This window comes from Martes martes, assembly GCF_963455335.1.
Source record: "Martes martes genome assembly, chromosome: X".
NCBI classification, from domain to species: Eukaryota; Metazoa; Chordata; class Mammalia; order Carnivora; family Mustelidae; genus Martes; species Martes martes.
In genome coordinates this window covers 41,643,515-41,668,207 of record NC_137897.1, presented here as the reverse complement: position 1 = coordinate 41,668,207, position 24,693 = coordinate 41,643,515, and the positions used below count along the sequence as shown (strand labels likewise).

General features: G+C 42.8%; 1 protein-coding gene across 1 annotated transcript; it reads left to right on the top strand.

The window, feature by feature from the left end:
- Positions 1 to 9,222: 9,222 nt before the first annotated feature.
- On the top strand, positions 9,223 to 17,335 carry AKAP4 (A-kinase anchoring protein 4; the record flags this gene model as incomplete). The annotated part of the gene is made up of 5 exons (XM_080795865.1): positions 9,223 to 9,318; positions 10,381 to 10,431; positions 11,207 to 11,308; positions 14,016 to 16,154; positions 17,180 to 17,335. 5 exons carry the CDS (start codon positions 9,223 to 9,225, stop codon positions 17,333 to 17,335), a joined length of 2,544 nt encoding a protein of 847 aa, XP_080651991.1.
- Positions 17,336 to 24,693: the final 7,358 nt, after the last annotated feature.

Below are 24,693 nucleotides of genomic sequence, written 5' to 3'. Positions count from 1 at the left end.
CACAAAAGACCACATACCAAATGATTCCATTTATATTAAATGTCCAAAATAGGCAGATATATAGAGAAAGGAAGAAAATTAGTGATTACCTAAGTCTGGGTAAGTACAGGGTTAGGGGAGCAGGAGCGTGATGGCTAAAGTGTATGAGATTTCCTTTTTTGGTGATGAAAATGTTTTCAAGTTGATTATGGTAATAGTTCCATAACTCTGCGAATATTCTAAGAATCATTGAGTTGTACACTTTAACTAGGTGAACGACATAGTATTTGAATTACATTTCAATAAAGATGTTTTTAAAATAACTAGCTAATAAAAAGATATTGTTTCTTCAAATAATCCAATCAAGAAATGGGCAGAGGACATGAACAGACATTTCTGCAAAGAAGACATCCAAATGGCCAAAAGACACATGAAAAAGTGCTTCACGTCACTTAGCATCAGGGAAATAAAAATCAAAACCACAGTGAGATACCACCTCACACCAGTCAGAATGGCTAAAATTAACCTGTCAGGAAATGACAGGTGTTGGTGAGAATGTGGAGAAAGGGGAACCCTCCTACACTGTTCATGGGAATGCAAGCTGGTACAGCCACTCTGGAAAACATACGGAGGTTCCTCAGAAAGTTAAAAATAGAGCTACCCTATGACCCAGCAATTGCACTACTGGGTATTTACCCCAAAGATACAAATGTAGTGATCTGAAGGGGCATGTGCACCCCAATGTTTATAGCAGCCATGTCCACAATACCCAAACTATGGAAAAAACCTAGATGTCCATCCACAGATGAATAGATAAAGAAGATGTGGTATACATATATAATGGAATATTACGTAGCCATCAAAAAAATGAAATCTTGGGGCACCTGGGTGGCTCAGTGGGTTAAAGCCTCTGCCTTCGGCTCAGGTCATGATCCCGGGGTCCTGGGATCAGGCCCCGCATCGGGCTCTCCGCTCAGCGGGGAGCCTGCTCCCTCCTCTCTCTCTGCCTGCCTCTCTGCCTACTTGTGATCTCTGTCTGTCAAATAAATAAATAAAATCTTTTTAAAAAAAAAAATGAAATCTTGCCATTTGCAATGATGTGGATGGAACTAGAGGGTATTATGCTAAGCAAAATAAGTCAATCATAGAAAGACAATTATCATATGATCTTGCTGATATGTGGAATTTGAGATACAAGGCAGAGGGTAGGAGGGAAGAGATGAAAAAATGAAGTGGCACAAAACCAGAGAGGGAGACAAACCATAAGAGACTCTTAATTTCAGGAAACATACTGAGGGTTACTGAAGTGGAGGAGGGTGGGAGGGCTGGGGTGGCTGGGTGATGGACATTGGGGAGGGTATGTGCTAATGGTGAATGCCGTGCATTGTGTAAGACTGATGAGTCACAGACCTGTACCCCCGAAACAAATAATACATGTATGTTAATTTTTTAAAAGTGCAGACATATAGTAGCTGCTTCACTAGTAAAAAATAAATAAAGTGCGCAATTCAGCAGTTCTAAAAATATATATATTGGTTCTCTCAAAAAAAAAAAAATTGTTTAAGAGTAGCAAGAAAAGACTCAGTAGAACCAGTTAGGAAGTTACTGCAATAAGTCAGGCAGTTTGGACCAAGGTTATTCAACCTTCTTGACCATGGCCAAGCACGTCTATATGGTTCTGAGCATGGCAATTCTTGAACCTAGGGCTATCCCCTGGCAGGATAAATGAAAATCAGTAAAACACAGTCATTCTCCTCAAGCATTTGGACAGATAAAGCTCATAATGAAACAGAACGGACACTACTTTCCTTCAACCTATAAACAACTTTTTTTGAAGGAAACGTATCAATAAATATAACACGCACAAAAAGTGAGGTTTTTAGGGTAGGGAGCGCTTCTATGAAGGAGGAATCACCAATTCCCCTTTTAATTTGAGGAATGCCTTGGCAAAAGGGGCTTTGGTAAAGGGGTTATCGCCTACAGTATGGAAGCACGTTTCCCAAGCAGCTGCGGCCTCCTAGTGGCCACATGGACTCATGACCGCCATTTACCCTCTTGATGGGAGATCAACAGGCACAGGTCTCAGCCTGACACCCCCACGGGGCAAGGACATGACCAACCTGAAGACTAGGTCAGTGTGCATCCCATTTCCACATCCCTAAAACCTGGGGGATACTTAGCAGAGTCGCGGGGTGGGGGGATGCCTACAAATACTATGATGGAACTCGAAAGGCTTCCGGCTTCCAGAGCCCCTTCCTCTCCTCCAAAAGTTTTGGCTTAAAATGTTCATTCACTGACAAAGATAGAAGCCTAGAAGAGGATAAGAAATTCTGTCGCCAGGCACCTGGGTGGCTCAGTCTGTTAAGTATCTGCCTTGGGCACAGGCCAAGATCCCAGGGTCCTGGGTTTGAGCCCACATGAGGCTCTCTGCTCAGCGGGGAGCCAGCTTTTCCCTCTCCCTCCGCCCCTCCCCTGCTCATGCGAGCTCACGCGCTCTCGCTTTCAGTCAAATAAATAACTAAATTAAAAAAAAAAAAACCTTGTCGCCTGTTAATACAATATTTAATACCTTTCATCAGACATTCGAGATAATTGTTGATTTGATGGGGGGGGCAGAGAATGTGATTCATAGCCTAGCTTCCTCAGCTACATCTCCAGCTCTGACACAAAATACGTCTATGTACTTATATAGGGAAGGCAAAAGGCCTAGAAAATTAAGTTGTACCTCGAACTTAGCCGGACTGACACTAAACCCTCGGCTTTGTAAAGCGACGCCCCCCAAGTAGTAGGAAACAGAAACAAAACAAGACACAAAACAAAACACGGATGAGGGCCCCAAGAAGTGACTAACCGCCTCAGAAAAACTTTCCTCAGAGCAACAGCCTCAGGAAAAACCGCCTCCGGAAAAACCGCCTCCGCCTATGGATCTCGGAGGCCGCCATCCGACCCCACCATTCTCCCCAGCAGGGGGAGCTAACGGATCAGCGCTTTGTTCAGTCAGACTAGAAACCACCAGATGGGGCCAAAAGATCAAAGTAAGTACCCCTTAGCCATTTCTTTTTCTCCGGAAATTTGTCTTCGGACCCTAGAAGAAAGAAAAAGGGTCCCACTCTGCGCGCGCACACGTACACCCACCTCCAAAATGATGGAAGTGGGTAGTGCCTCGTCTAGCCGGAATCCCCCCCCACCCCGCCCCATGATCCAGCCCCCCATTGATGAAATCCGGATTAAAATAGCACCCATTTCTGAAGGCCTTGTAAGAAATGAGAACACAGCAGCGGGCAAATTTTCAGGTGCCACTCCAGACCCACAGAATAAAAAACTCCGGGATGGAGCCCAGCTATCTGTTTTCACAAGTTCTCCAGGTGGTTCTGAGCCACACTCAAGTGTGGGGAGTGTTGCTCTCAGATGTAGACTGCCCACTGAAATATTACAGATTCCAGGACTCCATGGCTTCTGAACTGTTTGCTGCCTGAAATTCCAAAAACCGTTATTTATTTGTTCCTTGAGCCCATCTGTTTGCCCAGTATTGTGGCAGATACAATGACAGAGAAACTGTCCGCCAGTCTTTCCACACAGGTGATCCAGGGATAGGAAAAGTTAATTAAGTCTACCAGGCCAGATCTACTAAAGGTCAGATGAATTATACAGACAAGAAGCAAATGTTCTAGGAAATCAGAGGAGGGAAATTTCCCAATTATAAGAGGGAGGAGCCTGACTAGAAACGGCCACTGCCAAGCCAAGCCCACCTTTCACAAATAGCTATTAAGTCATTTTCTGCAACAAGGCAATAGAACAGACCTTAGCTGCCCAATTAAGCCTCTGCCTAAATGGAAACTCCAACATTATCTAAGAGTCCTCTTTTCTTTAACAGCTTCCCTCTAGCGTTTTCAAGTCCTTTATTTTCTCCCTCCACTGCTTCAATCACTCATAGAAAAGGCCAGACAGATACACACAATACAGACATGACATAAATACTTGACCGAAGTAATTATGCAGCACCACTGTGGAGATGTTCAGAATAGCTATCTAATTTTTCTCTTTAGCATGGTTGCATGAAGCTGCTCTAAATGACATTGTGTGTTTTCATACTGGAAAATAGTTCAGGAAAAAAAAAAAAGAAGAGGAGCTCCCATTTGTATTGGTCCACAATAGATAATGTCTGTTAATCACTGGTATCACCGTGCCTCTTCCAAATGGTCATGGTGTCATCCCATAAACTAAATTATGCAGCCTAATCTGGGACTGGAAGATATTTAGTGAGACTAACAGGCAGACAGTGATTTCATGAAGGCTGATAGTTCAGCTCATTTAAATTTCATTTTGCCATTGTTCATAACAATTACATTACAAAAACAGGTCCCATTTTTATTATCTTAATAGCTCTTTCAAACCAAATGTAAACTAAAAGCATATTTAAAGTATCGATTTGTACAATTATCCACAAGTTTGTATGGAAGAGATGTTTGGGTAGAATAAACAAAGTTAGAAAATGGATGATAATGGTTCAAAAAAAAACTATGTTTAACATGTTAATGTTTGGCTCTTAAAGGCTAATCTAAGTGCATAGTACTTCATACATATTCACACACTAACATGGCATATTCCTTCTTTTGATTCTTTGAACATCCTTCTCTCCACCCATCTGTTCCCACCTCTCATCAGTATAGGCTGGTCTGAGAATCTCAGCAGCTTACGAGAAAGAAGAGGCAGAGGATATACTGTAACCTAGGACTGAGCCTCCTCACGTTTTTGTTGTTGGTTTCCCATCCAAATGCTGCTCTTGTTTGCTCCTGGTTAGCCTCCAGGATGACAGGATTGGGGCGCCATGGGACAGGGCTCTAATCATCCATAATAGTTCTCTTTTTGTCATTCAGGGGATTTGGTAAGACGTTTTCCAGGCCCAGAGCATAGTCATAGTTGTTCCCTTCTGGGCTGGGAGACATAGAGGCTTTTTGTTTTTTAATCTTAGGGATATAAGTTCTTGTGCTTGTGCTTGGAGAATAAATACATGTTTTCTTTCTTTGCTTCTTATTCTCCAGACATGAGCCAGGTTTTTCTTTAATCGTCAAAAGTTCTTGACAAAAAGGTAATATAGGAAAAACAAGTCTTGTGTAATATATTTTAGCTCATCACCACCGACAAAGACGCCCTTCTTGACCTAAAGTTATTTTTTAATAAAAATGGTATATATTTAAGGTATACAACATGATGATTTGATACAGTCAGGCTCCTCTGAGACTTCTCAACTAGGCCTCAACCTTGGCATACAGAACTGCAACTTTGGGCACAAACAGTATCATCTTTTTCCTACATTAAAAGACTTGAACAAACACTAATACAGTTTCTATCAGCTCAAGGCCATGTCCCTAAAATGATGACCCCAGCCTCCTTAAAAGGTCTGCCTAAGAAAGTTCAACATTACCAGAAGAATTTACTGCTTGTTTCAGCCAAAACCTGATTATAGGCTCCTGACCTCCCTTTTCTTAGAACATTTACTTTAGAAAACCTATCATTGTAAATCCTTTCTCCGTTCCTTGAGATGTATCTTCTACAACCCAGAAATGTTTTTCTCAAGGACCTGGGAGCCATCCCTTTGAAATGTAATTATCAAGAAGGAAGGACCCCAGTCTCTTAATCTCCATGAAAGGGTAGGAGCCTAACTTTGATAAGTATCAGTTAGCACACACAGTTGCCCTAATCACACTGATCACCCCTACCCAAACACACACATATACACACACACATTTAAAACCTCAGCAGTTTTTCCTTTAGCACATCCCAGCATTTAAAAAGCCTTCTGCTTCTTGTTTCAGTGGAGTTGAGCTCTGTTCATTGGAAGACTCTCTTCCTGGGCACCTGGGTGGCTCAGTCAGTTAAGCATCTGCCTTTTGCTCATGTCATGATCCCAGGGTCCTGGGATTGAGCTCACACCGGGGTCCCTGCTCTGCAGGTAGTCTGCTTCTACCTCTGCCCCTCTCCCCGCTCGTACTCTCAATCTCTCTCTCTCACACACACTCTCTCTCTCTGGCTCACTCTCTCAAATAAATAAATAAATAAAATCCTTTGTTAAAAAAAGGGAGACTCTTCCTTATTGCAATTGAATAAACTCTGTCTTGCCACTTCTAACAAATGTCTAACTCTGTTTCTTTTTGATGCCATGAGCTAACAAGATCAAAATTGTACAGCAGGGTTAAGACATGCAATCTCAGGGGTAACATGGGAAAGAAGAAATTGAAGTAGACCAAGAATACAAAACTATTATTTAGGGGATCATCCCAACTTATTTTTAATTCAGATGCTTTTATTGTCATGCATGAGGTTAAAGTGGAAATATGTAGAGAAAGGAGAAGCAGAAGACAAGTGTTGGGCACAGTGTGAGCTATTTTGTGATGGGCTAATGTTTCCAAACTGGGGCAAAACTAAAGGCGTCTCAAAGTCTAATGGATAATCCTCTAAAGAATACAGTAGCCAGCAATCCAGCACTGAATGGTAAAGTGTAAGTGGGGCTTAGGTCCTTTCATAGCTTAAAAAAGTCTGTGCAAGGCTGGCCTTATCCCAAGTAGATTGGCCTTTTTTCTGGGATAATTATGTCTCATGATGAAGATTAGAGCTTGCTGGACCACTTAGACATCCAGAATCCTAAGAATGGAGCCCCCAACTTTGTGTTGTCACTGTTCTCTATAGAAACAGTGATGTCATGAAGTAGAAATTCTAGTACCAGCTGGCAGTGAAGGCTTTAGCAGGGTATGGAGGGTTGAGCAAAGAAGCAACATCTTGGGTCAGACTGGAAGGGTCATCACAGCATCCCAATTAACAAGAAGGAAATCATTCCAAGGTCCTACAAAATATCTTACTCTGATACTACAAAGGTAGGGGCATCTTCTGACTTGTTTTTGACTAGCTAAGGGGGTATCTTGATAGTGAGGTGAAACTTTGTATTTTTGCTTTTATTCAGGATAACCAGATAGGTCTTTACCATTTTTTCTGTCTTTACTTAAATCCAAAGATCTCTTGCTGCATAACTCTGACTGTAGTGGGAAACCCAAAGAGAAATAAGCTAAGATGGGAAAATTAGTACTGTCTTATTCATAAAGGCTGGTGGTAATTCTGTATGTGAAAAATATAGACCCCCACCAAACCAGTAACTAACAATGATTAGATTGTTCTGGAAACAAGAAGATGACAGAGAAAGGAAGTCTCAAGGGACTTCCCCCTCCACAAAATGGACAAAATGTGAAATAAATATGTGTACTCTCCCAGAGAGAACATAAAACTGTTGTTGTACAGCAGACAGACGGATGTGCTTTTGATGTGAAGGGCTACTGAGTTTGCCAGACGGCCACACCTTTGCTGAGGTTGCTAGTTTCAGGCATTGTGACCCAACAAACTCCCTTGTCATATGCCAGGGTCAGAGGCAGCAGGGAAAAGCCTGGCCCATCAGTCTCGTCCAACAGCTGACAGGGGTGGCAGCCAGCTGCAGGTGCCCAAGAACTTGGCACTGCCCAGTTCCATCTAAAGGGGCACATCTCCCTTCTTGGTGGCACAGTTTCAACCAAAAGTCTAAAATAACTTCATTATCAAGGTAATGAGTTCGCAAATTTATTTTTTTTTTAATTCTTTAGGATTTGGACTGAGGTTGTATCCAAATCATATGAGGGACCTCTATGACCTCTTCTTTTTTTCTAGGCTAGTTATCTCTAGCTTTAAAAAAAAAAAAAAAAGAAAGAAAGAAAAGAAAAACTCTTCTTCTAAATGGGTATGAGAAGTCCTTTCCTAAAACTTTTTCAGGAAAATGTAGACACTATTGAAGGAAGAACCCAAGAAGATCTGTGGGAGAGGGGGAATGGCAAAGAGTAGAAATGTAGTAGTATGTGAAAAGATGACCATCAGAGGATAGATGTTATCAAAATGTTGAGAGGGAGAAGGAGGGAAGGAGGGAGGGAGGAGGAGGGAATCGGAGAGGGAGGGAGTGAGGAGAGAAGGCAAGAGAGAGGGAAGGAGGGGGATACGAGGAGGGAAGGAGGGGGAATGGAAGAAAAGAGAGAGGGAAAGAGAGGGAAAAGGAAGGAAGGAGTGGGGAGGAAAGGAGAGAGGGAGGGAGGGGGAATGGAAGAAAGGAGAGAGGGAGAGAGGGGGAAATGGAGGGAAGGAGGGGGAGAGAGAGGGAGGAGGAGGAAAGGAGAGAGGGAGGGAAGGGGAATGGAAGAAAGGGAAAGAAGGAGAGAGGGGAAAAAGCAGGGAAGGAGGGGGAGAGAGGGAGGAGGAGGAAAGGAGAGAGGGGTGGAGGGAGAATGGAAGAAAGGGAGAGAAGGAGCGAGGGAACTAGAGGTTAAAAGGAGTGTCAATTTTGAAGGAAGTTGGGGGGAAGGAATCCAACAGCTCTCTAATAATTTAGCAAAAAGGTTTCTCTTGTTAAATTTTAAAACGAAATCAAATTGAAGCCCCAGAAACTGAAACAATTCTACCGAGTTCTTAACCGTATCTTCCTGAACGTAGATCTGAGGTCTTACATAGCAAAACCTTTGTCTATGGGATCAGGGTTTGGCCTTCCCTCAGACATTTGTCTCTTGGTTACATTTATAGCTATTAGATTTTCCCAACATTCAGAAACTTGTTCTATATGTTGGAATCTTATATGTTGTTTTGATAAGAAGGGCTATTTATTCACTGTACTAGTATTGACCCTAGTCTTTTCCAATGGCCTTATGTAATAAGTATTAGAGCTATTTACCTAATTTCACTTTCTTTAATGTAATGAGAAAGATTCTGGTTGAACTGGAGTTAACGAAGATTCAGCTAAAAAGGATGAGGTAAGCTTTATTCTTTGTGGTACCCGAGTAGGTAAACAAAAGTGGAGACAGATGAGATTTAGTGCATATGGGTAGAAGTAAATCATTAAATTTAATCCCCACAGTCTCTAGACCTTTCGGTTTGCTTCCCAGCCTGCCATTTTTCCTGACTGGCTTTCTCACAAGTTAATATGATACTCCCACGATTCCAAATACTTGGTGTGAGGAGTCTAAACTAATGGAGACTATGGATTGTGCTAAAAGATAATCAAGTTCAAACATTTCATAGTATCCTTCCCCTTTTGCTCACCCCCACCAGTTCCTAGCTTAAACTGAAACACAGAGATGGGTTTCGGGAAGCCCTTCAGAGATTCTTAGCCAAACTCAGCCAGTCTCTAAAAATCATACATAACCATATATATATTCAGATCTCTTTCCTTTCTCTTTACAGATGTCTGATGATATTGACTGGTTACACAGCCGCAGGGGCGTGTGCAAGGTAGATCTCTACAGCCCAACAGGACAGCAAGATCAGGACCGGAAAGTGGTAAGACACAAAATTACCCCTACCGAGGAGTGGAAAGGATAGTCATGTGAGTATAGATATCCTGGAGCCCAGGATAGATTAATGGAGAGCAATACTGTGATGTCTCCAAGCAATCAAGCTCAAGGAGGTCTGTGGGGGGATCCGTGTGCTTTATACATCACACAAGGACAAATTAAGGGAGAGGCAGGACCAGATGTGATGTAAAGGACCTGGGGAGGAAGGGCTAGCGGGGAGCTTGGTGGGGAGGGAGGAGTGGTAGTTGCCTAGTTACCAGCCCTTATTACCTAACTAACCCTTCTGAAGTCACAATGCCACCTAGCTACCAGTTAAGTTACACTAAAGTGGGACTCCCTCAGGAGGGCAAAATACTTCATGCTCTGTTTCCAAAATTTTGAGTGATTTACATAGTACCTCACATTTTTTATCATGTTCAAGTGCCACTCATACCATGATTTACTTAATAGGTATTTTTGCAATGTTTTTAAAAATAAATTTAAAATTCAAATACATTTAAAAATTACCATCACCCTGAGCGGTATTGTCTGCAATACCACAGGTCTGACATTTTAGGATGTATTTTCCAAATAAACAACAACAAATGCACCTATTAAATACAAACATCTATTTACGTACCACTGAAAATATTCTCTATCATCCGTAGTAAAAATACCACACTTTGGTAACACTATAGCAGAAAGGTCTCTAAACTGGGAGCCAGGGGAATCAACTTCTAATGAAAGTTCCACCTCTGAGTTTATGTCAGTCGGGCAAGCCACCTCTCTTCTCAGGTTTCTCAATATATATTGGTATTATATTTTGGGCCTCTCTCTGACAGGTAGGTATTCTCATTTAGGAAATAAAGTAATGCTAAGATTCTGTCTGCCTTATAATAATCATATTAACATTTATTGAGTTCTTACTATGCACAGGCACTCTGCTAAAAGCTTTACATTCAGTATCTCAGTCAGTCCTCACAACCCTTTAAGGTAGGTACTGTCATCTTCCAGAAAGAAATTACAGTCTTTAGAGTTTCTCTAAATTCACTCTCCTAATTTGATGCAGATATGCTTTGTTGACGTGTCGACCCTGAATGTGGAAGATAAAGATTGCAAGGTGGGTATTCTCTGCTCCCCTCACTTGGAATGGGTGGGAAACCACTGAGAAGGGTAATTAGAGACAGCATGAGGAGAGGGAAAGGTTGTGGCAGAGAACAGAAAGGTGGAGGAGCCTCAAGTGGAAAGTCACTATTCTTGGAAGCCCAGGGTCTCTGGTTCAGAAATTATTGTAACTCTTGGTACCAAGTCTCATTTTAGAAGCTACTTAATTTGTTGGTAGGGCTAAAAGAAAGCATGGAAAATAGCATGTCAGAGAAGTGAAATTTAAAAAAAAAAAAAAACCCCGTCCAAAAGTTTCATGATTAATGAGATACGGTTCCTGAGACTGACAGTTTTGTGAATACCTTCAGTGGGGCTGGGGCAAGGGGAATAGTAATTTGTGGTGGGAACTCTGTCATTCTTCAAAGACTAGCTAGGGGCACCTGGGTGGCTCAGTGGGTTAAGCCTCTATCTTCAGCTTGGGTCATGATCTCAGGATCCTGGGATCGAGTCCCACGTCAGGCGCTCTGCTTGGCGGGGAGCCTGCTTCCTCCTCTCTCTCTCTCTCTCTCTGCCTGCCTCTCTGCCTACTTGTAATCACTGCCTGTCAAATATATAAATAAAATCTTTAAAAAAAAAAGACTAGCCAGCCTCACAGTCCTACCTCTCCTTCAGAAAGAAGAGGGATAATAGGGGACATAATGTTCATACTTTGAAGTGGTAGCCTAGGAGGGTGGCCTAGAGAAATCTCAAAAACCAACTGTTCATAAAAATCTTACCCCTTAATTCCATAGGATGCTGCTGGTTCCAGTTCAGAAGGTGACTTGAACTTGGGAAATCTGGAAGAAAAAGAGATTATTGTGATCAAGGATACCGAGAAGCAAGACCAGTCTAAGGTATACTTAGCCTCTGACCTCACTCTTTCTAATTCTCAGAGCCCAGTGCTGAGTCTGAGGAGTCTGGTTCAGAGATGGTAAGATAGAACTAAGATAACAGGCCCATAAATTTGAACACTATGACATTCTAGAGAACACAGTCCTAAGCTGAGAGTCTCAGTAAGTTCAATGCCTGGGTATCTAACAATGACACTAATCACAGAGGTTCAGAATGCCCATTCCTGATTTCAGGGCCCTACTCCAAATATAACATTGCTATTCTTATCCTAATAAAGATACAGGCTTATAAGCAGGATCTTTTGCAATGTTCTTTGCTGGCTTGTAATAGACTTGTATTCCCTGTGTTGCCTGGAGACCAAGAAGGAAGGATGACAATATGGAGCAGAGAGAATCCACAATGACGAAGAACTATAGTTGCCTTGTTCCTACCCTGTTGTCTAAGAGATTACCTAGGCTGTTGGGTAGCATAAAATTAGAACCAATTACACTTGCATGCCACTGTCACATACAGAATCCTTTTGTTTTTGTGTAAGTATTCTAAATTATATCTGTTAGGTTCCTGGTTTGGGGTAGGTATTAAAGCACATGAGAAGTCACCCCACAGTCCTACAAGCCTGGAGTAGCTGGTATCGGAACAGGATCTTCTGCTTTAGTGAAAAAGAGTCAAGCATTTCTTGTTCTGTCTTCCTGGGCTCATAATAAGAAACATTTCTGGCCCCAGACACATTTGGAATAATGAGAGTGGGCTCTAAGGAAGGAAAAAGCCAGTTACCAAATACTCTCTAGTTTTGGGTTCAGTTGGGAGTGGTCAACTCCATTTTGGAGACTCAAGAAAGGGATAAATTATACCTGGTGTTTATTTTTAAAAGAGCAGTCCATATTTCCTGCACACAAGGCAGATCTCCTTGATTGTATCAAGCCCATTCACAAAAATTTGACCTCCTCATGACCTCATGTTTCCAGGAATTCTATGAAAAGACAGGAGATGAAGCACTGGAAGTGTCGAAGAGGCCAATGGCACTTAGTGCTGAGTAGAAGTTGTGTACAATACGTCTACACATCTCCAGACAGGGGCACACACAGTCACAAACATACAAATCTATACAAAGTGACACACACATTGATACATACATTTACATACATTAACAAAAAATAATTTATACAAGCAAAGACATACTCATGTTTCACTACACATGACATTGACAAACACACAAGCACTAATATAATAAACTTAGATACATTGACCTATTGATAAACAATGACTGACACACATACACAGAGATACACATGTATACAGCCAGATACCTTGACATGCCCACATACGACACATGTAAACATCCATATATATACCCATGCACACCATGCACAAACATATACTCACACACCCATAGCCTTTGATCAAAACACACTAACTGTACAGACTCAGGTATAGGCATACACACTTACAAATATACTTCATGTTGATACACACACACAAAAACTTAAACAAAATGATAGAAAGTCACTAACTCTTGTTTGTATGCACTGATACACACGCCGACACAAATGCAGTAACATCCCCACTCACATACTCACACACAAACTCAAATGCGGGGGCGGGGGCAATGCTGACACACATTCTCAAGCACGGACACAGCATATAAATATAACATAAGGGGCGCCTGGGTGGCTCAGTGGGTTATAGCCTCTGCCTTCGACTCAGGTCATGATCCCAGGATCCCGGGATCCAGCCCCACATAGGGTGCTCTGCTCAGCAGGGGGACTGCTTCCCTCTCTCTCTGCCTGCCTCTCTGTCTACTTGTGATCTCTGTCTGTCAAATAAATAAATAAAATCTTAAAAAATAATAATAAAAATAAAAAAATAAATATAACATAAATGACACCCAATTTATTGACAGATTACACAGTCATTATACAATCACCTATTTACACATGCAATTCATATTTTAACATATGCATGTATTAATATATTATACATTAATGTTTATTAATGAATCTGTATGTTAATATGTGAATGCATGCTCTAATATATACAAATGCATTTATAGCTGCATGATACATGCTACTGGATTTCTATCATAAATATATGCACATCGTTTCCAATCAACACTTGCTTATTTGCATATTCTCAGACACACCGACATACACCCTCTCATGGTTACAACCCCACACACATATGAAATGTATGCACCAACATGTACATGTTAGCCTGTACAATAGGCAATGAGTATTGATGTCAACATATTATTACACATGCTTACACACACTCACACATGGACACTGACATACACGTGTACATAGACGCACACACACATTTTCACATTTCACAAGACAGACTGACACATTCTGACTTCTGTTGAGATATTCACACTTACAAATTGCTGTATTGTTATGCACATGCACACAGTGGATACAAGGATACTTTTTTGACACACTGAGATAAGAACACGTATGCAGATGAAATTGACAAATATATTGATAACATTTAAATATAGTTAAGTGCACAAACGCATATACTCTGAGATTTTGCTGCTGCCACTTGTGTTTGAATGTGTATTAATGGTTATAATTGTATGTCATGTTCCTGTGCAAATTCTAAAGGCCAAATCCCTAATCTGGGCAGTTTTGAAGATGTATCTTCTAAATAAAATAAGGGAAAGAAGTACCCTACCCAAACTCTTATGGATAGGTGTTCTTCTTTTTTTAGACGGAGGGATCTGTATGCCTTTTCAAACAAGCTCCCTCTGATCCCATAAGCGTCCTCAACTGGCTTCTCAATGACCTCCAGAAGTATGCTTTGGGTTTTCAACATGCACTGAGCCCCTCAGCCTCTAGCTGTAAACATAAAGTAGGAGACACAGAAGGCGAATATCACAAATTGCCCTCTGGGAACTGCTACAGTGTCTATGCCGATCAACTGAACATGAATTATATGACCAATAGACCTCAATGCCTACATCTAGAAATGACTGCTGCCAAAAACACCAACAATAACCAGAGTCCTTCCACTCCTCCAGCCAAATCTCCTAGCACTCAGAGGGCAGTGATTTCCCCTGACGGTGAATGTTCTATGGATGACCTTTCCTTCTATGTCAACCGATTATCTTCTCTGGTAATCCAGATGGCCCGTAAGGAGATCAAGGAGAAGTTGGAAGGTGGAAGCAAATGCCTCCACCATTCTCTCTACCCATCCCCTGGGGACAAAGGGAAAAACAGCCCCCGCAGTGCTGTGAGCAAGATTGCTTCTGAAATGGCCCATGATGCTGTAGAACTGACCTCGGCAGAAATGCGGGGCACTGGGGAGGAGGGCAGGGAAGGTGGCCGGAAAACCTTTCTTTATGGTGAATTATCCAACAAGAACAAGGTTGGGGACAAACAGATGTGCCAAAGAGATAGTAAAGAATTTGCAGATTCTATCAGCAAAGGGCTCATGGTTTATGCCAATCAGGTGGCATCTGACATGATGGTCTCTGTTATGAAGACCTTGAAAGTACATAGTTCTGGGAAGCCAATTCCAGCCTGTGTGGTCCTGAAGAGGGTGCTGTTAAAACACACCAAAGAAATTGTGTCCGATTTGATTGACTCCTGCATGAAGAACCTGCATAACATCACTGGGGTCCTGATGACTGACTCGGACTTTGTCTCCGCTGTCAAGAGGAATCTGTTCAACCACGGAAAACAAAATGCTGCAGATATCATGGAGGCTATGCTGAAGCGTCTGGTCAGTGCTCTTCTTGGCGAGAAGAAGGAGACTAAAACTCAGAGTCTGTCATACGCATCCTTGAAAGCTGGGTCCCAAGATCCCAAATGCAAGAACCAAAGTCTTGAATTCTCAGCCATGAAAGCCGAGATGAAGGGAAAGGACAAAGGCAAAATGAAACCAGAGCAGTGCAAGTCGTTGACCAGCGCCGAGAAAGTCAGTGAACACATCCTCAAGGAGAGCCTGACCATGTGGAACCAAAAGCAAGGAAACCAAGGCAAGATGCCTAGCAAAGCATGCGCCAACAAAGAGGAAAAAAGAGAGAAGATCAGTCCTTCCACGGATTCACTGGCAAAAGACTTGATTGTGTCTGCCCTTATGTTGATCCAGTACCATCTGACCCAGCAGGCCAAAGGCAAAGACGCATTTGAGGAAGAGTGTCCTGGTTCTGCCACGGGCTATATGTCTCAGAGTGCCCAATACGAAAAGTCTGGAAGTGGCCAAAGTGCCAAGGCACTTTCGATGAAACATCTAGAATCTCGTGGAGCTCCAGGACCGTCCACCTCCCTGAAAGAAAATCAACAGCTGGACTCTCAGAAGCTGGATATGTCAAACATCGTTCTAATGCTGATTCAGAAGCTGCTTAATGAGAGCCCCTTCAACTGTGACGATCTATGTGAAGGTGAGAACAAGCGTTCTGAGCCCAGGACAAACAAAGCAGCTTCTGTGTCCAAGAGGTCTGACAGAGGGGAGGAACAATGCCAGGAAAATCAAGAACTTGACTTTATCAGTGGGATGAAGCAAGTGAACCGCCAATTTATAGATCAGCTGGTAGAATCCGTGATGAAGTTGTGCCTTATCATGGCTAAGTATAGTAATAATGGGGCAGCCCTTGCCGAGTTGGAAGAACAAGCAGCCTTGGCAAACAACTCCAATTACCAGCCTGGTGGCTCCAGATGTAGTCATGATGCTGCGATGTCACAGAACCATCAAGACTCTCCTGGGCCCGAAGTTATAGTTAATAATCAGTGCTCAACAAGCAGCTTGCAGAAGCAGCTCCAGGCTGTCCTGCAGTGGATTGCAGCCTCCCAGTTTAACGTGCCCATGCTCTACTTCATGGGAGATGATGATGGACAACTGGAGAAGGTAAGCAATGCAACAGGCGCAAGAAGAAAAGAGGGTTGGGATGGGCAGGGAGAGGGAGGCAGCATTGTACTTAAAGCCCGAGAGTAGTCCGATTTTGTCCCAAGCCGCCTCTTTACTGTGCACTTCATGAACTGCTTGCACTTCATAAAAAGACAAAGTCGTGAGCCATTAACTGAGTGGGGCTCTGGATACCTCAAGGTCTGTGCATTTCCACCAAGAGGAGGAGTGAGGTTAGCTCACTGTATCGGTGATCCTTTCAACAAACTATTCGGTAATACATCAGGGAGCAGTGTTTAAGTTTTAGGTTTTGAGTTTGAAGGCCCTCAAGGGATTGGTGAGAGGGGAAAAAAAGAAAAGAAAAAGGGAGCTCCTCCCCAAAGACATGGGTCCTGCAAGTGCCCCAAGAGTACCTTGCCTCCTTAAACTTTTTGTCCTCGGCACCTCACTTGCTTTGCCCTAGTCCTGGCCTTGCCTTCCAGTTTCACAAAGGCCAGCATTCATGCACATACAAGTTCTCTCTTCTCTCCTCCCTCCCTCCCTCCCTCCCTCCCTCTCTCTCACACACCCCACAACCGTGTTCTCTACATCAGATGGAGTTAAGAGAAATAAAATACTGAACCAGATTATTTTTAGTTCAGGACCAGGAGATTGTCCTTACTTCCCACCTCAGACATTTTTAGGGAAGCTGGGGAATGGCAACCCCTAACCTTGAGCTAGCAATCGTCACAGACTAACTGAACAATCTAGCACGTATGAGAAGTGTTTGGTGAACACATTTGATTCCAGAGTTTGTTTTCTAAAGCTCAAAAAGAAAGTCCAGTGGCATTTGGAACTGTGTCCTTAGAGGAGGGACAAGGGGAAAGGAAAGCCAGGTCAGGAGCGTGAAGTCCTGGATCTGTGTCAGGCTTTCCTCTAATCCTAGAAACCTGGGTAGGAAGGTGACAGGGGAGGGCCCACTTGATCCAACTGGGTCCCTTCTCCAAAAGCATCATGTGATTCAAAGCTACCTCTGGCTCTCTCTACAGCTTCCTGAAGTTTCAGCTAAGGCAGCAGAGAAGGGGTACAGTGTAGGGGATCTTCTTCAAGAGGTCATGAAGTTCGCCAAGGAGCGACAACTGGATGAAGCCGTGGGAAACATGGCTAGGAAACAACTGCTGGACTGGCTGCTCACTAATCTGTGAGCTAACAACTCCTTTGACTCCCCTCCATTTACTCCCCCTAGCAGCATTCCATCCCAGCCTGAATGCCCCCACCCATCAGGCCAGTGAACTGCATACCACACGATTGTATTTCCTAATACATCTGAGCAGTTAGGCTGTGCAAATACAGGGGGTCCAAAAGCTGGGCAAGAACGCGAATTAAAAAAATTTAAAAAAGTGTTGTTTTCTTGATCAGATGGATTGGCAGCAAGGGAGGAGAATGGGTTGAATTCCAAGGACTGGTGATACAGGGTTGGACTTGTGTCCAGATCTCACCCCGGGTTCTTTTCTGAGCACCCAAGACACAGGGATATAACATATGTCCCAAGTCCCTAAGTAATCTGGTTTGTCCAAATGATCTCAGCTTACAAACTCTTTAGAGTTTTGCCACCTATGGCCTCCCTGTTTCTCTCAGAATTGCCTGCCTAACTTGATACTTCCCCTTCTAATCCCAAGGATGTAGCCTTCTTGGTTTTTATTAAGGGCCTGAAGGTAGGCCATCTTACACGAAATCTAGCTAAAGTAAGTAAGTATATTACCCATTACCCAGGCAAGGGCGGGGGACATTGCTCCAGCTTGCCTCACACACACCCTCACTGTTCACTGCACATGGATAAATACTATCCAGAACCACAATTGGATCTGATCCTTTTATGTGTGAATAAAGCTTTCTGAGAAGTCATTTACTTCAACTGATGAGATTTCCTTGTCTTCCATCAGTCTGAGAGAAAATTCTTCTGAGAAGAAAGCTAGAGGATAGTAAATTCACAGCCACCCTATGTGAATCCCAATGTCTCGTTTTTTAAAAAAGATTTTATTTACTCATTTGACAGACAGAGATCACAAGCAGGCAGATAGGCAGGCAGAGAGAGAGGAGGAAGCAGGCCCCCCGCGGAGCAGAGAGCCCAACGCAGGGCTCGATCCCAGGACCCCAGGACCACGACCCGAGCCAAAGGCAGAGGCCTTAAACCACTGAGCCTCCCAGGCGCCCCCCAATGTCTCTCTTGAGACCAGCACTAAATCCTTAGATTTGTGCATGCCCCCCAGAAGTCAATCACAGTGCTAGAATTTATTGCAAACAAGATCAAAACAATGGTTTCAGGGATACCTGGGTGGCTCAGTAGGTTAAGCTGCCTTTGGTTCAGGTCACGATCCCAGGGTCTGGGATCGAGTCTCACATCAGGCTCCTTGCTCAGCGGGGAGCCTGCTTCTCTTTCCACCTCTGCCTGCCACTCTACCTGCTTGTGCACGCTCGCTCTCTCTCTCGCTCTCTTTCTCTCTGACAAATAAATAAATAAAATCTTCATAAAAATTTTTTTAAAAAGGTTTCAGAGGTGTGGTCCTCTATCAGCTAGTTTGCTGCGGCATATGCTGGTGTCTTTGAGGTGTCGTGGCTTCATAGGACGAAACACAGCATGTGAGATCCTTCTGGATTCAAAAGTCAAAGCTTTTGCCTCTTACTAGTCACGTGGCTTTATAAGAGTCACTGAGACCCAGCCTGTTTCCTTACTATGAAAGGGAGGATGCTTTACACAGGGGTATCTTGTTATAAATGTAGCTACCTGAAGGAAGCTGTATCCTGCAAAGCCCATCCTAACATAGTTTCAAGTGTTCTTGATATGCTTCCAAACTGAAAGCAGGATTGTCTGAGTATGGGACCCAGAGAGGTACTTTCTGGGGGGAGGTAAGCAGCACAGAGGCAACCCTTACCCACTTCTCCACAATGCCTGGACTGGTCAGAAGTAAATGCAGGCCTCTTCAGAGCAGGACTTTCAGAACTCCCCAACCTGGATGAAAGCTAATCAAACCTTTTCCAGTCACAGCCGCCCCATGAAAATCTTTGGAGTTGAGCTACCACAGATCCTTTCCTTTCTCCTTGAAGAAAATCCTTAATAAACAAATCCTGGGACCAGGGCTGGATTTCTGATGACTCAATCCTCCCTGAGCACAGCTGGGTCCCATAGTAGTTTACTTCCTTGATTAACTTGGCTCTTGACTTCCTCCTGATTTTTATTATGAGACGGCCTTGGGGATTTCTTGGAACATGGAAATAGAGGCAAAGGAAGTTATATGTTCTGCTAAATGAGGGGAGTTGGGGCAAAATTGTCTCTAAGGGCCCCTCCAGTTCTGACATTTGAGGATTCTAAGAAAGTGTTTCTCTTGCATAATTTCTCAAGGAAACTTGTGTGGATGAGGTAAGATTAGGGTGAGGAAACTTGATTTTTGCCAGAGCTGACAGACTCCAGCAGAGAAAGGAATGCTTTGGACCACAAAGGGCTCTGACAAGGGTCTGGAGGAGCTCAACAGTCCTTGGGGTTTATTTCTGGAGGGCAAGGCCCTGGCCTTTCATCTCTCTAAATGAAGAAGTGACCCCAGGCACCCTATTGGCAATGTGGCCATGCTCAATGGCAGCAGTTGAAGATAGACAAGGACTTTGCCTGAGCGGAGAACCCCACGTGTAGTAGGAAAGAGATGATAGGAGCAGAGAGGGAGGGAATACATGAGTATCTCCTGGCGGGTGACGAATTGGCTTGAAATATCTGACAGTTGTGGTGTCTCTGAACACCAGGCCTCCATTTCAAAAGGAAGTTGTGAGCAAAACTCATCTGAGAGGTTACCGCAGGGCCAAGACTAGGCTGAGGTGAGGTGAGATGGGCACTCGCCTCAGGAACAAAATTTAAGGGGGAACCAAAAACTCAGTAATAAAAATAACTGTTTTAATGCACTATCTTAAAAAAACTGAAATTAATGCCCCCCAAATCCATGCTGAACAAAATATCAAAAATTGTAATATTTTGTTACATCTGGGTGGCTCAGTCAAGTGTCTGCCTTTGGCTCAGGTCATGATTGCAGGGTCCTGGGACCAAGCCCCACATCGGACTCCTTCCTCAGTGGGGAGCCTGCTTCTCCCTCTGCCCTCTGCTCCTCCCCCTGCCACCATTCTGTCACTCTCTCTCTCTCTCTCTAAAACTTTCAAATAAAATCTTTTAAAAAATAAATAAAATTATAATACAGAAAATCAGTAACACTGCTGTGCCAAACTGTAATGGAGCATGAGATAAAAGGAAAAATTGGCAAGACTTATTTTATGGGAGTAACATTTTCTGGGAGATTTCCAAGGCAATAGAGAACGTGTTGCCCCAAAAACCTGTATCAGTACAAAAAAAAAAAAAAAAAGCAACAGTGAATTTGTATCAAGGGGAACAAAGCAAACTTTCACTTAAACTTTAAAAAATTCATTTTTTTTAAAATCAGGGAGGCAGACAAATTGTAAGAGACTCTCAACTTGGGGAAACACACGGAAAGTTGCTAGAGGGGAGGTGGGGGGGGATGGGAGTACTGCATGATGGACTTAAGGAGGACCCTTGATGTAATGAACACTGGGTGTTACATGCAACTGACGAATCCCTAAACTCTGCCTCTGAAAGTAATAATATGCTATACACTAATTGAATTTAAATAAAAATTTTAAAAATATTTAAAAATTCAGGGATGAGGAGAGTTGCAGTGTTTTCTCTCTTCCTTAACCTAAGAGTACATTGTTACCAACCAAAGCTCATATGAGATTAATTCTGGTTAAAAACAGGAACCACATAAGATTTTCCCTATTAAAATTCCACTTTAAAACAGTTCTATAATGAAAGAAGAAAAGTAAGTACAAAGTAGGAATACAGGAGAGGCAGAAATAAGAATGCCACTTTTGCACAAGATATAGTTATTCATCCACGAAAAGCAAATCCTCAAACACCAGAGGTACTGAAGGAGTTTTGCAAAGGTATAGAAGATTCTTGCAAGCTGTGGGAATTTGCCATCAACTAAAACAATTCCAGCTGCTTTCTCCCCAGTGACTCTGAGGTATGTAAAAAAATCCAGCAGTTCCCCTGCACTCAAGTCTCTGTGGTGTCAGAACATGAAAAAAATGTAAAAGAACCTATCAAATTTCTATATCCCAGAGCCACCCAGCCAAAAAGAGGAGAGTCTAATTACCATAGTGACAATAATATTAAACCTTTGGGTATTAAGGAAGGCAAAAAACGACACTTACAGAGCACTTACATTTACTAGTGCTTAAATTCTTTCAAAAACCTCAGTAAGAGGGTTTGTTATTAGATGCTTTTACAGATAAGAAATTAGGGGCTCAGGCTTCAAGGCCTCTTTCTAGGCCCTAAGTGGGAGAGTTGGGATTCAAATCCAGGTTTGCCTCAGGTCAAACACTATGTTCTTTCCATTCTATCACACTGCCATCCTAGTAATTCAGAGTCCATGTTTACTAAAAAACAAACTATAGAACATGAACGAGAGGGACGTCTGGGTGGCTCAGACAGTTAAGCATTTACCTTTGGCTCAGGTCATGATACCAGGGTCCTGGGTCCAAGCCCTCCATCTGGCTTCCTCCTCAGAGAGCCTGCTTCTCCCTCTGCCTGCCGCTCCCCGTGCTTGTATTCTCTCTTTCTCTCTGTCTCTCTCTCTCTCTCTGACAAATAAATGAATAAATCTTAAGAAAACACATGGATGAGAAAAACTAAAGGAGAACAGATAAATTGGAAAATAGACCATGCTCCTGGCTGGTAAAACTAAATAAAACATCACTCTTTTTTTTTAAAGTGTGTATTTTTTAATAGGCAAAACACTTCTATTGGGTCAACATTTAAAATATACAAAAGCATATTAATTTTAATTAACATATACTGTATTATTTGCTTCCGGGGTGCAGGTCTGTGAATCATCAGGCTTACACATTTCACAGCACTCACCATAGCACATACCCTGCCCTATGTCCATCACCCAGCCACCCTATGCCTCCCACCAACCCCCAGCAACCCTCAATTTGTTTCCTGAGATTGAGCGTCTTACGGTTTGTCTCGCTCTCCGGTCCCATCCTGTTTCATTTTTCCCTCCCTTCCCCCCACGACCTCCTGCCCTGCCTCTCAAATTCCTCATATCAGAGAAATCATATGATAATTGTCTTTCTCCAATTGGCTTATTTTGCTCAGTGTAATACCCTCTAGTTCTATCCCCATCATGGCAAATGGCAAGATTTCAGGGTTTTTTGATGGCTGCATAATATTCCATTGTATATCTATAACACAGCTTCTTTACCATTCATCTGTTGATGGACATCTAGGTTCTTTCCATAGTTTGGCTATTGTGGACATTGCTGCTATAAACATTCGGGTGCACGTGCCTCTTCAGATCACTACGTTTGTATCTTTAGGGTAAATACCCAGTAGTGGGATTGCTGGGTTGTAGGGTAGCTCTATTTTCAACTTTTTGAGGAACCTCCGTACTAAAACATCACTCTTTAATTCAACATGTAGGTCTCCTATAATGCCATTTTAAATCTTTATGGGATACCCTGAAAGTATCTCTCCCCCAAGAAATTTATTCATTGAAAAGAAAAATCATAATTTCATTAACAGATGACTCCAGCAGTCACACCTTAATTAGGTGATCAAGGTTAACATCATCAGTAAAGATATATCGATACCATGAACCTCCTGAGAAGATGTCATGAGAAGAACACATCGCCTCTGAGGCATTCTTGTCAGAAACCCATGACCCCAGTCTAATCATGAGAAACCGTCAGATTAAACCCAAACTGAGGGACATTTGCAAAATACCTGACCAGAATTGACTGCAAAGGATCACAAGGAAACATTTTAGAGTTATGGAAATGTTAACTATATACCTTGAGAGGAAAGGTGTTTAACAAAGGCGTATGTATACATTTCTCAAGACTCATCACTTAAAACTGGTAAATATTATTCTATCTAAATTATATTTCTTTTTTAAAAAGATGTTATTTATTTATTTGACAGAGAAAGAGTGAGAGAGAGAACAGGAGCAGGGGGAGGGGCAGAGGGAGAAGCAGGCTTCCCACAGACCAGGGAGCCCGATGTGGGACTCAATCCCAGGACCCTGGGATCATGACCTGAGCTGAAGGCAGACACAACAGACTGAGCCACCCAGGCTCCCCTATCTAAATTATATTTCAACAAAGTTGGTTTCTAAATATATTTAAACCTAATACCTGTAGGAAAACAATCCCCTTCCACCATTCACAAGTTTACTGTTCTTCTGCCTCTTTCCAGAAAGTCTTCCATTTAGCAAGTCTTCATGACTTTGGGCTCTGAGCCACCCTTAACTTGCAGCCCTCCCTCCTGCCCCGTCCACTTGGCTGGGGTGGCCTGAAGCAGGCCTTGGAAACCCCGTCTTTGAGAGAATTTCCCTCCCAGACCCCAGCTATGTCTCCAAGGTGAGAAGCTTTCCAGCTCAACTTCTTGTTATGAACGTCTCCTCCTCAGAAAAGCCTTCCTTCGCTACAGTATCTCCCACAGCTACCCTCTACTACATCACACCCAGCTTATTTTCATCACCCAAACTGATCTATCCTTTGTGATATTATTTACTTGCTTATTGACTGTCTTTTCCCACTAGAATGGCAACCCCAGGAGCACAGGGACCTGTCTGTCTGTCTTCTGTACCCAGCATGGTGCCCGATGCCTAGTAGCCATTCAATACATGTTTATTGTATAAATAGTGATTCACCTACGTTGGTGTTCCCTGGTGGGGAAAAATAACATTAAATGGGGACTCAGAAAATTCATCATTAACCACAGCAATTTAATGCTGCTTAATCATCTTAATATAGCCAAGTGTCCATTTCCTCACTGTAAAAATCAGGGTCCTAACCAATACCTTTCATATCTACTTCTCTGGAGGTGTTGTGCAGATCAAAGAGACAAGCAAGGTGAAAATGTTTGAAAATATGCCTAAATGTGCCCGGTAAATATTTAATGCAAAATAATAATTAAACTAAGAATAAGAATAACTTTTTCTGAGCTTTTACTGTGTGTCAGGCATTCTTTTAAGTGCTTTCCACTCTAATCCTCCCACCAACCCCCTGAGGTAAGTACTCTTATTAGCCCATTTTGCAGATGAGGCAACTGAGGCCCAGAGAGGCAAAATAACTTGCTCAAGTTCACACAGTTAGAGGAAGTAGTAGAGTTAGGATTCAAACACAGATAGTCCTGCCCCTGAAGCTCCCATTTTATACTGCTTCATAGAATACCCAGACCTTGTCCGTCACGTCATATAAAGGATAAGTCCCGGCAGAGTGCAGGTAATACTCAGAGAATGGAGTAGGCCTGTCTCAGAGGCAACAGGAACCTCTGGAGTGGTGTGAATGGTTGCCCGGAAGGATTCCAGACTGGTGGCTAGGCACAGGTTTCCAAAGGGTATTGTAAGCATAGGCCTGGGCCCAGAAAGGGGCTGAAAACTACCCCAAGGCAGCAGGCAGCTGGGGCAGCTCTTGGGACTCATGGAGCAGGCAATATTCC